We start from the raw sequence: 16,293 nt of genomic DNA, 5'->3' as shown, positions 1-16,293 counted from the left end.
GGCAATTTCAAGTGACCCCCTGTTGTCCAGTCCTAGCTTCTGGGAGACAGAGGTTTCAGTACACCCAGAGAATGTGCCTGGGTAATAGCCATTGATGGACCTATACTCAATTAACTTAGCTAATTTTTTTTTAAACCTAGTTATTCTTTTGGCCTTCACAACATCCCATGGCAATGAGTTTCACAGATTGACTGTGTGTTGTATGCAGTAGGTATTTCCTTCTGTTTGTTTTAAACCTGCTGCCTACTAATTTCAGCAGATGACCCTTAGTTCTTGTGTTATGTGCAGGGGATAAATAACACTTCCCTATTCACTTTCTCCAAAAGCTGTTCATTCATGATTTTATAGACCTCTATCATATGCCCCATTAGTCCAGTCTTTTTAATCCTTCCTCATGTGGAAGCTGTACCATACTCTTAATTTTTGTTGTCCTTCTCAGCATCTTTTTCAATACTAATATATCTTTTTTGAGTTAGGGCGATTGGAATTGCATACAGTATTTAAGCTGTAAGCATACTATGGATTTAAATAGAGGCATTATGATATTTTCTGTTTTATTATTTGTCACCTTCCTAGTAGTTTCTAACATTGTTAGCTTTTTTGACTGCCACTGCACATTGCACAGATGTTTTCAGGAAACTATCCATGATGACTTCTGGATCTCTTTTTTGAGTAATAACACCTAGTTTAGACTCCATAAGTTTGAATGTACAATTGGGATTATGTTTTCCAAAGTGCTTTCCTTCGAATTTGACACTGAATTTCATCTGCCATTTTCTCACCCAGTCACCCAGTTTAGTGAGATCCTTTTAACTCTTCGCAGTTATCTCTGGATTTAACTATCTGAGTAATTTTGTATTATCTGCACAAATATTATTTTGTATTATTTGCCACCTCATATTTACCCCTTTTTCCAGATCATTTATGAATATGTTGAAAAGCAGAGGTCCCTGTACAGATCCATAGGGGGACACTGCTATTAACCTCTCTCTATTGTGAAAACTGACTGTTAATTCCTACCCTTTTTTCATATCTTTTAACCAGTTACTGATCCATGAAGGGAGCTACTCTCTTATCCCATGACAACTTAGTTTGCTCAAGAGTCTTTGGTGAGGGAACTTGTCAAAGGCTTTCTGAAAGTCCAAGTGCACTATGTCAACTGAATCACCCTTATCTAGTAGATTGGTGAGGCATGATTTCCCTTTACAAAAGCCATGTTGACTTTTCCATCAACATATCGTGTTCATCTATGTGTCTGATCATTTTGTTCCATACCATAGTTTCAACCAATTACCTGCACTTAAGTTAGGCTTACTGGCCTGTGATTGCCGGTATCACTTCTGGAGCCTTTTTAAAAAAATTGGCCTCACATTCGCTATTCTCTAGTCATCTGGTACAGAGGCTGATTTAAGCAATAGGTTGCATACCAGATTTAGTAGTTCTGTAATTTCATATTTGAGTTCCTTCAGAACTCTTGGGTGAATATCATTCAGTCCTGGTGACTTATTACTGTTTTAATTTATCAAGTTGTTCCAAAAACTCCTCTACTGACACCTTAATCTACGACATTTCCTCATTTTTTGTCACCTAAAAAGAATTACTTGAATATAGGGATCTTCCCCATACCCTCTGCAGTGAAGAACGATGCAAAGAATTTATTTAGCTTCTCCACAACAGGCATGTATTCCTTGAGTGCTCCTTTAGTGTCTTGATCATCCATTGGTCCTACTGACTCTTTGGCAGGCTTTCTGCTTCTGATGTTTTTAAAAAATACGTTAATGTTAGTTTTTGTGCCCTTAACTAGCTGCTCTTCAAATTCTTTCTTGACCTGTCATATTATACTTTTACGCTTGACTTGCCAGTGTTTATGCGCCTTCCTATTTTCCTTGGTAGGATTTGACTTCCAGTTTAAAGGATGCCTTTTTGCTTGTTATCACAGTTTTTTACTCCACTGTTTAGCCATGGTGGCATTTTTTGGGTCATCTTACCTTTTTTTTTTTTTTTTTTTTTTTTTTTAATTTGGGATAGACATTTAGTTTGAGTCTCTATTATGGTGTTTTTATGGTGTTTATGGAATGAATCTATTCCAAGAGTGTAGTGCTGGTCCTTTGGAACAGACTGCTACCAAATTCCTATTCACTTAGGAACAAAGTCTACAAAAATGTGTTATTTTTTTTCAAATGGATCCTTCAAACATTGGAGTCATAAATTATATCAAGAAAGGAGAGGGAGCTCACTGACTAGTGGCTGTTATACATCTAAAGTTCACATGGCAATGGAATGCAGCAAGAAGAAGAAAAAGGAGATGAGAAGAACAGCTTTTGAAGCCATTTCAAGTCCCTAAACAGGGCCTTAGCCACCCAAGGTGGGGAGCAGGGAGGGAAAGAGTTCGTTCATTCATTCATTCATTCATTCATTCGGCGTGCTCGTCTCAGTAATGGTCACATTCTTGGTATTCCCTACCCCATTGCCAGAAGGATATGAACCTGCATTGATGTAAAACCAAATAAAAATGGAGACGCAAAGAGGTTAAGAGGTTTGTCCCTGAAAAATAATGGAAACTTCAATGCAGTTTCCTGCATTTAAAAAAAAAAATTTATGAAAAAACAAGAGACTTATGAAGTGTCTCCTCCTTTCCTTTTCAAGAATGAGGAGATAGTGGATGGGGCATACATAGAGAAGAGGATGTACAATGGGGACTCCTAGCTGAGACATCATCTTCCTCTCTCAGGTGCTGCTGTTGCTGCTCCACCCATTGACAGAAAACACTGAAAGTCCCAGAAACTTCTCAGCCTATGCATCAGTTCCTTCTGCTGTTCACACTTCAGAATCACCCGCCTGGTGAGTCCTTCATATCACCAGCCAGAAAGAAAGGGAAACTCTGGTGGACCTTCCAAGGGCCAGCAAGTAGAGCTCTTCCTCTGCTTTTAGCAGACAAGGAGGGAGCTGCTTCCTTTGTTTCACACCCTCCTTCCAAAAACATATATTCCTCTTTAATTTAATTCCTGAAAAGAATGCACACAATAATTTTACTGGAAGGAATAGGGCAAAGAGAGGAGAATACAATTTTCTGGGTTTAGTGAACACTGGGAGAGCATTTATGCAATGGAAGAAAACGGGTATAAAAATTTACCCGTATGAAAAACTATATAAAGGCCAGTAAGAAAAAGAAGCTAATTAATGTCAATGAGCAAATAAGCATACTATGGCAACCAGAAATAAAAGCATTTGGTTCAGACATTTTCAGAAAACAAAGGTTGAAAGGGGACGCTTACACATATGTTACAATCTCTACTTAACACTCAGACTTAATACTCATTTAAGATTAAAAAAAATGGTAACTCTGGGCCCAAATGAAGTTTTATCCAAACCAAGGCTACAAAGAATATTTGGAAATGGGATACTGCCCCATAAGGTAGCTTTCAACCTGTTCCTGATAGCCTCAAGTTTAGAGGCATGGCATTTCAGGCAGTTAAAGGCTGGAATTAAAAAGTTCCTTTTGAAGAGCAAAAAATTCTACTCAGTGGAAATACAGTGCACTTAAAGAACCACTTGACACCAAAGAAAACCTTTTTCCTAAATCTGAAGTAGGAAATGGAGACAGAAGGTTTTCTAGAGTGTAAAAAAGTTAGAATTGCATTCTGACACACCTGCCTATGGAACAATTAACCTTTTATGTGTCAAGCTATCAGGGCGAGTGTCAGGAAGCCCAAATGTATAATAGTTGAATCTGGAAGCCACCATGACAGGGTGGCTGATAGAATAAATTTGTCCAAACTCAATGGTCTTGATGGGTTCCAACTAAAAATCAGGAAAAACTGCAGGGTCCACAATTGGACACAGGCGTAGGGGGCTTAACTTGTGATTGGTGCACTGAAATGCTGAAAAGCAGAGAAATTTACCACATAAGCAATCCTGGTGAATTCACAACTCCTTTATGTCTTGCTTCATTTTGATTGTCTTCTTCAGACAGGTGGGCTCTGCCCACTCACTTTGGAAGCAGGCTACCACAGCCTAGATTGTGTTGGAAGTATGGTATTTTGAAGAAATTCACAACAACTCTTCAAAGTATGGGAGAATGTTTTCTGGGTATACTAAAAAGTATTGCTAGTCAGTCATCCAAATGGGAAAATATTGCAAATACTTTCTTCCACAGGTGTGCTGTTACTAGAAGTGGTTCAACTTTCTCAACCAAAACTGGAATTTTGGGTTAATCAAAACATTTACTAAATGTGTCAGTTTTGCCAAATTATTTTGGTTGAAAAAAAAACCTTAAAAAAATTCAACATTTTCATATTTTCTAAATGAAAATTGTGATTTTTCTATTTGAAATGACTTTGTTTTAGATGTCCTTCAATTTTATTTAAAAAAGATAAAGCTCAAAAGTGAAATGAAATGTTTTGGGTCCAATGAAACATTTTGTTCTTTCCAAACAATTTTTTTCTCAAATTTTTGGTTTGCTGATTTTTTTTCTGGAAATGCCAGCAAACTGAAAAAATCAGTTATTCACACAGCCGTGACAGCGTGTATAAGCTTGGTGCAAATGCACAGAACAGACTGGGTCAAGTGGAGAGTGAAATACTGAAGATGAAGTCTCCAGAGATAAAAGCAGATACTATTGGTGCATGGGGACTATGGGAATATGTAGGTCAACATCTAGGCAAGTCTACAGAAGCCAGAAAATTCTCTGGGGGGAAGGGGATGGGGGGGGGGGTTGTGGCATTGTGGCTAAATCACTGAAAGGGTTGACTTATCCTGAATAATTTGCAGACAATGGACCGGTATAATTATATAATGGCTAGACCCCCCAACTGTTTCTTTACAATTAACTAGAACAGGAATCCAAAAATTGCTGATTTAATGATGGCTGGATGATAAAAAATAGGGGCTATCAACCTGGAAGCTTACTGAATCTTTATAAACAAATAGGAGTAATGTTCTCACCCCTAGAACTCTCCAACTACCCTGTGCCCCTTCATGACTTATCATTCTCCCTCATTTTCCACCACAGCAAGAAGTCTAAGAGACTATATAGGCCGTGGACCAGCATGTTCCTTAAATTTGGTCTGAGATAGGACTATGGATAGAAAACATAGGATTTAGGTGTCTCTTGTAGCTTACACATAAACAAAATTTTTAATTTTTGTTTAAGTCTTTAAGGGTTTGTTCAAGAAGTTTCCTGAACAACTGACCAGTACATATCTGCTTGGGAAGGACATGAATTTATACTTGGCTGATAACTCTTACATTGCCCCAGGGTGTCATCCAGACAGCCTAATGAAATGTAATCACTTTTCTTTTTGCCTTTTCTGGTTTTTTAGTCATTTTCATCTCTTAGAGGCTTCCCCTTGAAGCAGGGGAAGGGTATTTATTTAAAGTAACTGGAAAATGCTAGCGAGAAAGAGGGACCTTAGTACTTGTGCTTTTTAATCCATGTGAAGCACAAGTTGTTCAAAAGATCTTTTAAGGAATACATAAATAAGTGTAAAAAAATCCTGCAATGCCATTGATCGTTTGTGCCATTTTAAGTGAAACCCCATTAAATTTTGGACTGAATTGTTAAAGCCATGTCTGCAGGATATAAATTAACTGTGTCTCAGCAGCACACAATACCTTGCACTACAGGGACATTCTAATTCTGCCTCTTTGGCCTCTTCTATACCACACAAGATGTTAAGAAACTATTTAACGCTTTTTAAAAAGTTCAGCTAACATGGTCAAGCTGCTGATGTAGATAAAGCATAACTTCGTAAATTTTTAAAAAAGATTTGAAGTTATTTTCTATCCACACTACAATCGCAAACATTAACTAAAACCATTTTAATTGGTACTTCCTATGACTCATCATGGAGTCTTGTACAAGTCACTTAATCTATGTGTGTGTTATGCCAATATCTGTTAAATTAAGATATTATTTAATTCTCTCAGAAATATTGTGAAGTGCTTTGGACATAAACACTTATACAGTGTGAGACAAGGGTTTGGTGTACAAATGCATTCTTTATCCACTTACATATCCAGCTCAGCCCCATACCATATTACTCATTACACTAATCCTGTAGATCATTATTTTGTGTGGCATTGTATCAAATGCTTTACAAAAATACTAAGTGAACTATGCCTCCACCTTCCCATCTGAACATCTTTTTATAATTCTTCTAAAATGTAGTTCCTTTTCTCAATTATAGGTATTTTAGCACCTTTACACTCTCTGTTCTATTTAGTAGTTAGTTTTATTTTATCTTTTATAATGAAAATGATTTAGAAAGTGATTTAGAAATACAGTAGCATTTTTTCAAGGTATGAAGATCAACAATATTACTAAACATTTAGTCTAGTATTTTAATGAAGAAATCCTTAATATGTAATTATCTGCCAGTCCATTTAAAAAATGCATAAGTTTAATAATTTCTCATGCAAATCCAGAGAAACAGATGTATTTTCAAACTATCAAAATTCAAGAAACCTAGTTTGCTTAGGAAAACCATCCATGCATAATGCTATCCCCTAGTAGCTTCTATATGAAATTATGTTGTTCTGTCAGATGGGAGCCATAAAGGCCTCATCCCTGCAGCAATCACTGTTCATATAAATCCCAAACATACTTCTATATGGTTCCAATTTACTCCAAGATGCTATTTTCCATCCTGTCAAAATGACTGGAGATCAAAGGACTAAGATTTATAAGCTCAAAACCGACAAAATCAGTGTTCTAAATATATATGGCAACAGAGAGTTGCTAAATCTCCTGAATCTTTTAAATTAAAAAATATTGCCCATTCTGATGAAACTGCTTACAATGACTACAAGTAAAGATGGTGGCCATTAAGTTTTATCGCAAGCACCTGAGGAACTGTTTGCATGCAATACAAAATGTTCCTTTATTCTCCTGAATTACTGACACTGGCAAATTAAAATGAAGTGGCTACATATGGCAGAAACAATCTTCACATTTACAAATATCCTGAAATATCACTAAATCATAAAAATGAAAGCTGTGGGTTATATATTATGAATGTTGCCTAATGCATTCCCAGCTCAGTTATTTGTTACGAATTTGTGTACAATGGACAAAATTGGTCATTTATTCTACAGAAGCAGCTGGTTCTAGCTCTGTGCATCATATCCAAAAAAAGAAGTTACAAGTAAGTAAAGCACAATTAAACTCTAAAATGCTAAAAAAGTGAAAAATTAAGTGAACAACTTCATTTCCTTAAAATTTTACATTTTTACTAATTTCACTTTAACTTGTGAATTCTCAGTAAATCCTTCACTATTAGAATCCTACTTCAAAAATTCAAACATCTTAGACTCTTATGACAAACAACAGTTATTTTAAGTCAAAACAACCTAGGTAGGGGACGGACACAGTAAGAACCAAGAACCTGCATCTGATTATTTTAATGGGTTGACTGATCCTGGATGTGCTATTAAATAAGGACAGCTGTTATCCTACCCTCCACTGAAATCTCATTACGAAATGGAAGAAAGAAGGACCTTTCATCTTACCTAAGATAATGCATTACAGAGATTGCTCACTATATACCGTCAATACTTCAATTGTATATACTAGAAGCAGCTATTGCAGTTTACAGTCCTTTAGTATTAATTACTGTATACACTTATTACAGAACAACCATCCATCTTTAAACTTCAGATAATCTACATTTTTTTAAATTGAAAGCATTTAGAGAAGTACTTTCAAAATATCATATATTTATTTCTGTCTTGCAATAAGCTTGCAGAATTTTATATATTTAATGTTAAAGATTATAACTGCACTTCTCATTTTTAATGGTCGCTCAGTTCACTCTGGCAGTATTTCACTGATGCAGCCTAAGGCTATAGGTAATGGAACATTACTCACTCTGATAGCCAGATTTCTTCTGCATGGCGGTTACAGGGCAATCTTTATGAGCCAGAAGAAGCTGTTTCAGCTGTGCCACTTCATTTCTCAGCAGGGTGACTTCATTCTAAAGGAGAAGAAAGTTATGCACTTTACCAGGCTCAGACTACATGCATTTCAGAGGTAAGTATTAACAATCTTAAATTTTACAAGATCTTGGGGATGTTCATTTAAGGGTAAATAAAATACAGTACACATTTCCATGGCTGCAGACTGCAAAAATATCTATTTTTGACTTTAGAACACTTTAATATTAATTGTAGATATTACTTGTAAAAATATTTTTTTTATAATAAATGCCATTATATTTATTGTATTACATGTTGTAGTTAGTAGACTGCAGGTTCTACACATAGTCTCATTCACAGGATCAGACTGTTCTAAGACTCTTCTGGATGATTTTATGGGTTGTCTTAACATACATTATAATCACCAAAATCCTCAGTGAGTGTGGAATGAATTTTTGTGTGAACACATTTAGACTCTATAAAAGAGAACCTCTCTACAAAATTTAACTTGAATGATAAGAAATATAGCAATCTATCAATTTGTAGATTTATTTTATTTTTTACAGTCATTAACAGGAAACAATCAGTATGCAAGAATCAAGTAATGAGAATGAGCATAAACACACTGTAGCAGAGAAGAATTTATAATGATGTGGAAGACAGGAGTATGTCAGCTAATATCACTTGGACCCAGTGTAACCTAGCAGATAGAGCACTAGACTAAGACTCAGAATAACTGGATTCTATTCCTGGCACTGTTACTAGCCTGCTGGATGACCTTGGGCAAATCATTTCACCTCTTCATGCCTACATTTCCCCATCTGTAAAATAGGGATAATGACATTGGCCCTCCTTTGTCTTGAGATCCACTGATGAAGAGTGCGATAAGTGCTGGGTATTCCTATATTAGACAAGAATCAAAGCTAAGAACAGCATGACATTTTAGATGTAATCATTTTTATTTAAAATAAATACAAAACATCTCAAACAACACTAAGTTGTCTACAAAACATTAAGTTACCTGTCAATATTTGTTGCTCCCATAGCTTTTCAAAAAGTATTTTCAATACAAGTGTCGATGGGTTAATTTTTACATCAAAAATCCTTTGTACAAATATACACATCAAAGAGTTCTCACAGTAGTTTACAAAATTTGACATAACACTATTCAGTTTATTAATGTGTTACTAAAGTCATTAAAAGAGTGAAATAAAGGAAAAAGGAAGAAAATTAAACCTGAAAGAGGTCCTTGAACAATAAAATTATGTAAATATGGTATATATTAGCCTGGAGGTTGGAAATAAACACTATGGTTTTGAGAAGAACTGAATTGGAACTAAAAAGAACAAAAGCTAAAGAAATAAAATTGAGCTGAGAACAGACTAATAGTTTGCATTACCTTGCACTAAACAAATGTAATTCTACAAACGAATATTATTATTAAAAATATTTTATTTCAAAGGGTTAATTTTTTTCTTTTAAAACCCCTAAGTTTACCCGTTCTCATACTCTTAGCAACTTACCAGGTATTTCTTTTTTACTTGGTCATACTATTTCACCCAACATTGCTTGTTCAGCTACACTGAAAGTAAACAGAGCTGGGCAGAGAACTTCAAGATTTCTAAATTGCATTTTGTTCTGATTTGTGACAAACCCTCAAAATTGCAAATATTTATGGAAATGGAATTACTGTTTTTTTGCCCAGTTCTACGAGTCCTGACTTTGGGGCACTCCACATGGCAAGCTGCCTTGGAACTGGGGCCCTGGAAGCTATAGTGCTGGGACTTATGTTCCTCGTCAGCAAGCCAGGCAGGCTGCTGAGGAGCCATGAGTCTGGAAGCCCAGACGGATGAACAAATGAGTTGGCAGGAAACCAAGCAAGTTTCAAAACTTATTTTACAGAGTTCCATCAGAAACCTACCTAGTTTCTAGTGGAATTTCATCAAAATCGACATTGTGTGGTGGAATGCTTTCATTTTAATGAGTCAGCAAATTCTCACCAAAAAAAAAGTTTGTGAAATTTTTCCTTACTAGCTCTAGTAAATACGTTTTTGTAAACTGAGTTGGCATAAAAGATATCTCAATAGTTCAGAGAATAGGGTATGCTAATTTAATGCTGCGGAAGAAGCAGCAGAGAAAACTCAAGATTGTAAACTTATTTTTACTTCTCTCAGTACATCCTATGTAAATATTAGGTTTTTCGTTTCTTTTTTTTTTATATACACTATCTTTATATCTTAATAGTTTGGATCTCCTTTCCGAAGAGGGACACCTTGACTCCAGAGGATATTCTGAACAAGATACTGCAATTTTAAAAGATGTTGCATTTTCGGCCTACATTAGATTGTGTTCTTTTGCTTTTTCCTGTTCCTGTGTCTCTTTAATTTTTATGAAAATTAATTCTGAACAATTCCATACACTAATGGGAGACATAAGATGAGGTGGGTAATTATCTGCATAAATAACTCCAGAATGTTTTAAAAAGATAATGGTTGAAAAAGTATTTTGTGGACCAATCCCATGTAGTTATTTTTAAACATTTTTATTTTTTCTAATAAAAATATGGAAATTCAAATCCCTTATACGTAAGCAGACACAAAAGTGAAAGATGAAATGTCAGATGTTTGTATGTCAAATTTTAAAAGCGGTGGAGGTATCTAACGAAAACCAGAATCATTATTAATAAGCGAGGTGACTCAAAGAAGCCACCAGCAAACAATAGCATATACTATAAATTTATCAGTGTTTAGTGCTAACAGATACACTGCATTTGAAGTTACTTTCATCAAAATCATATGAGACTATGAAATTAATCATTCTTAAATGTACCATAGTGTATATGCAAGTACTTACATTGTATGCAGCGTAAGGACTAATGACACACAAATTTGAGTAAGGGCAGTCATCTGGATATTAATACTAGAAACCAGTTTTGGCAGGCAATGAAATCAAGATTGAGTGTAATCTAGACCCAACCTCTATCTTCCCAATTAGAATTCCCTGGCACTTTTTTGCTCTGTGTTGAGGTTTCTTCCCCTAAGTGTTCATAAATAGTCTTCTTTACAGAAAACAGGAAAAATGGAAGGAAAACAAAGACAGAATACTTAAATTGGTGTAATAAAAATGAGATAATTTAGATTCTTGGCACTGGGCAGGTGAGCTGTCACCTTACTAATGTATTCAGATACCAAGGCAACATCAACAAGCTAAGTACACGGACAAATATTTGGTTAGATGCAAATAAGTATAAAATACATCTTGAGCAAAGAAATAATGAGGAAATATTATTTTTCTAAATTCAGAGATTTCAAAAATACTACCAGTAAGAAAATTTGTGGCAAAAAACATGAGTCTCTATTAGATTCCTCAAAGCTTGTTCCAGAATATCTGTATTTCCCCACCCAAAAAACCCCAACCTTCTTTCTGCCTCCAATCCTCAATGCTGTGTATGAGATTCAAAATATGAATTTCTCCCCTATACCTGCCTGTTATGAGTTGGAGCCAAGGATAATAGGTCCAGATTACATGTATTTGTATATACTCCATGGAATGGATTAAGCCTTTTTGTTTCCTAAGGGAATTGGGGGCTAGGCAATAATTGTGATGCATGTCTGTCAAAGCCACCATAAAGAGGGAGCCATTCATTATAGTGAAAGTGGATGGATCATCCTAAAGGAACCCCTACACAAAGTTGGGTGAGTAAGCAAGTGCAGCAAGCACTTCATGGGAAGAAAAGGACTCTTTCCACACTTGCGGTCCCTTTGGCCAACAGTTAGACACTGACTCTTAATAACTGGTTCAACTGGGATCTACAACGTATGACCCTCTCTGTAAGACAGGCCACCCCCCCAGAAAAAAGCAACACTAATGAACGTATGCCAGAGAGAAGCCTGGGTGGCTTGCAATTCCCCATCTTTAGGGCTTCTGAGCCACATGTCTATATGGGACCCATGAACTGGCTAACTATGGAGTATTGTGGTGCACCACCACTGGCTGGTTACTAATGACAGATACTCAGCAGTCCATATAGCAATTCTGCCTATTGCTCAAGTAGCTGTTGTAAAAAAAACCCAGGGTATCTTTTATTGTTACAGGAATACAGTATTCTGCAATATTTCTGTAAGGCACAAAGGCAAAACTTAGAATTATATATAACGCTTGAGATCCTTAACCAAGGAAATATATTGACTGAGAAAGAAGTCCACAAAAGCAAGCAGAATGCAAGCTTTAAAAGATTGAACGTGTGCAACAACTGATGTAGAAGACCTTGGCTTGGTCTACACTTACCTTGGTGATTTGGCGGCAGTCGACGGGAGTTATGCAAAGTACGCAAAGAACTTGTGTAACTCCCATCGACTTCTGTGCTTCTCTTCTGTGCGCCGTCTTCACTGCACTGCATCGATGGGAACCTGTTCCCGTCGATGCAGCGCTATGCCACTTGAGGAGGTGGTTTTAGTACATTGACTTCTGGATCAGCTGAGCGGGTCTTCACTGACCGCTCAGTCGATCCAGATAAGTCAATGTGATGGCGGCAACTTTGCTGCTATCAGTGTAGACATAGCCCTTGTAATAAAGAGGAGACTTTGCCCGTCTATCTGAAAATATTTAGCATTATTGAGGTGATGCAATTAACAGACATTTGCTCTACATATACAATAAAATAGAATAGCATAATTTAAAACCAAGAAAATGAAGGGTAGCAATGGGAATTATACACAACCATTTAACTTAAGAAGTAGGTAGGATACTATCCTACACTTGAACAGCACCGAGAAAGGTCAAAGTAGATCTTATGTGTATAGAATTGCTTTAATGGAAAACTAACAGAAAACATACAGTAAAATATGTCTCATGTAAAAACTACATCAAAAAGAATATCCATTCTCATCTTCCTATTTCTATATGTATTGTTTAATATCTTCATTGTAAAAACCCTTTAAAAATTTACACAACACAACACTGTAGATTTAGGACACTGTAAATTTAGGACAACTACTTATTAACTTTGTTGAAAGAAAAGATTGTCAATTGTACTGAATTATTGGACAAAAACTGCGTTTATGAAATCAGTCTATTTTTAGAAATAGCTTAATGATGTCAACAGTAAAATTCAGCTGAGCAGGGCATTTAGGTATTAAACAAAATATGAACTATTAAACACTAGCATGTAGTCTGTAAAACTATGCTAAGGCAAAGCTCCAAACTTATTACATTTACTATTAAACAGAACGTAAGTAATCATGGGTCATTACTGCCCACTATGCTGATCAGCTGTGCCAGGCTGTCAAGTGAAGAACTATTATGGAAATGCAGGATTGATTAATGTTTTCACATAAAGTACAGTTTAATTATTTCTTTGACATTCAATTTTCTTTACAAGTCATTCTGTTCTTCACAGTTAACGGTTTTGCTATTGGCAGTCAGTAAGAAATTTCTTTCCCCTGAATTCAGTACTATTGGGTTAACTCTTGACAGTCTGGAAGCCAAAAGCTTACTCCTGTATTTTTAATGAAGAAAATCTTTAGGCATAGATACAGGCCTAATAGTGCAAACAGATAAAAGATACAGAATAGTCACCTGAGTGAGTTTACTCATGTTAGTATAATCCCATTCATGTCAATGGGATCACTAACACAAATAACGTCACCTATGTGTGTAAGTGTTTGGGCCTTTTAGGCTGATACTGCAAAGTGAACACAAAATTTTACCTCACTTGTGACCTGGTTGGATTCCCCATTTGTCTCAAGACTTACTTCTACTGCCTACAACATGTGACAAGCCAGACTAATGCAAATACAAGCAGTGGGGAATTACAAAAAATGTTAGCTTCTTTTTAGAAGCAGATTTGTGAAGTCCAGCAAATGTTTACCAATTAATTGTTTTCTCCCTATGGCTGTCCAGTCCTTTTTAACAGATACAAACATTTATGGTGCAATAGCTAATTTAAATACAGATAGAAGCCAACTATATTACTTTTACTAAACTATCTGAAGAATTGCTATAACTTTAGGATATATCTATAAAACAGAATTATGAACATAAATGCTGAGTACAGCAAAAACAGAATTCCTTTTACAGTTAATGAAAAGCAGAAGAGTACCAAGAGCACTATAAATAGGGCCCTACCAAATTCACGGTCCATTATGGTAAATTTCAGTCATAGGATTTTTAAAATCTTAAATTTCACAGTTTCAGATATTTAAATCTGAAATTTCATGGTGTTGTAACCGTGGGGGTCCCAGCCCAAAAGGGAGTTGGCTATTATAGGGGATAGTGGTATTGCCACTCTTACTTCTGTGCTGCTGTTGGCTGCGCTGCCTTCAAATTTGGATGGCCAGACAGTGGCGGCTGCTGTCCAGGCGCCCAGCTCTGAAAGCAGCATTGCCACTGACGGCAGCACAGAAGTAAGGATGGCAGTACCATTACCCTCCTACAATAGCCTTGAGACCCCCTTTTGTGTTGGGACCCCCAGTTTGAGAAATGCTGTTCACCCCCGTGAAATCTGTGGGTAGAAGTATTCAAAAGACCAGATTTCATGGGGGAGACCAGATTTCATGGTCCGTGACGCGTTTTTCATGGCCGTGAATTTGGTATGGCCCTAACTATAAAGCATTAAAATTGACATTAAAGAAGTGGCTAAAATACAGTGTATAATTTTTAATGAAAAGTTTTAAATTACACCATAAATATTTGCTGCAGGCAGACATCTGGCACTTTCTCAAGTCTAAGTCATTAATAAATTGCTAACAATATCTTATTTAAGTTGTTTTAAGGTATAGGAACATGAAAAAATATAGAGATTTATGGATTTAAGTTTGTGAATTAGTGTAACTTGAAAATAGGTTTGACTAAGAAAAAACGATTACTTACCTTCTGTAACTGTTGTTTTTCAAGATGTTGTACATGTCCACTCCACTGTAGGTGTGAGTGCACCCCAAGCACTGTTGCTGGAAATTTTTCCCTTGGTGATATCCATTGGGGCGGATTGGGTGCCCCTTAGTACCGCGCACTAATAACCCTATGCCCTCTCACAGTGCCTTCTTTCCAGTCAACTCCGATGTAGAGGAGTAGGAGGGCGGGTCATGGAATGGATATGTGCAACACATCTCAAAGAAAAAATGATTACTAACCTTCTGTAACTGTTGTTCTTCGAGATGTGCTGCTCAAGTCCATTCCATGCTAGGTGTGTGTGTGCTGCGTGAACTGTTGCTGGAGATTTTTCCCTCAGTGGTATCTGCAGGGCCAGCTCTAACACCCTCTGGAGATGCGCACATAGGCGCCAGAAAAAGGAGTGCCACTGGCCCTGCATCCTCTCAGTTCCTTCTTGCCGGTAACTCTGACAGAGGGATAGGAGGGTGGGTCATGGAATGGACATGAGCAACACATCTTGAAGAACAACAGTTATGAAAGGTTAGTAACTGTTTTTCTTCTTCAAGTGCTTGCTCATGTCCATTCCATGCTAGGTGTTTCACAAGCAGCACCCCAGAGGAGGGCTCGGGGTTCATGGTCATGCTGACTGCAACACTGCTTTCCCGAAACTGGCATCATCACAGACCTGTTGGGTGATGGCATAATGGGACGTGAAGGTATGAACCAACGACTGTGTTGCAGCTCTGCAGATGTCCTGGATTGGCACCTGTGCAAGGAACGCTGCAGACAAAGCCTGGGCTCTCATGGAATGAGCGGTCACAATGGCTGGAGGTGGAATCTTTGCCTGTTCGTAGCAAACTTGGATACAGGAGGTTATCCAGGATGAGATTCTTTGGAATGACACAGGTAGCCCTCACATTCTTTCTGCTACTGCTACAAAAAGTTGCGTGGACTTGTGGAAGGGCCTAGTTCTCTCAGCATAGAAGGTGAGGGCCTGCCTAATATCCAGTGTCTGAAGCTGATGTTCCTCAGCAGTCTGGTGAGGTTTTGGAAAGATGACAAGAAGAAAAACATCCTGGTTGTTGTGGAATTGCAACACCATCTTTGGTAAGAAGGTCAGAGAAGAGCGCAGCTGGACCTTGTCCTTGAAGAATACCATATAAGGGGGTTCTGACATCAGGGATTTGATTTCAGAGACCTTTCTGGCCGAGGTGATCGTTACCAGGAAGGCAACCTTCCAGGAGAGAAGCAGCATGGGGCATGATGCTAACTGCTCGAAGGGAGGTGCCATGAGCTTCGACAGGACCAGGTTTAAGTCCCATGGGGGGACTGGATTGCAAATTTCAGGGTAGAGTCTTCCAGCCAGTTGAGAAACCTGACCATCATCTTGTGGGAGAACACTGATCTGCCGTGCACTGGGAGGTGGGAGGCTGAGATGGCTGCCAAGAGAACTTTTATAGATGAGAGGGCCAGACCTTGATGTTTCAGATGCAGCAGATAGTCCAAGAT

General features: G+C 37.3%; 1 protein-coding gene across 1 annotated transcript in view; it reads right to left on the bottom strand.

The window, feature by feature from the left end:
* Window positions 1–16,293, bottom strand: part of ATF2 (activating transcription factor 2) — an 89,585-nt gene that overhangs the window by 4,079 nt on the left and 69,213 nt on the right. The window contains 1 exon segment of the mRNA XM_067549209.1: window positions 7,868–7,973. Coding sequence (XP_067405310.1) covers window positions 7,868–7,973 — 106 coding nt within the window.

This window comes from Emydura macquarii, unplaced genomic scaffold, assembly GCF_026122565.2.
Source record: "Emydura macquarii macquarii isolate MOO-44397 ecotype Brisbane River unplaced genomic scaffold, CSIRO-AGI_Emac_v2 contig_1253, whole genome shotgun sequence".
Taxonomy (NCBI): Eukaryota; Metazoa; Chordata; order Testudines; family Chelidae; genus Emydura; species Emydura macquarii.
This window is presented reverse-complemented; position numbering and strand designations above follow the sequence as displayed.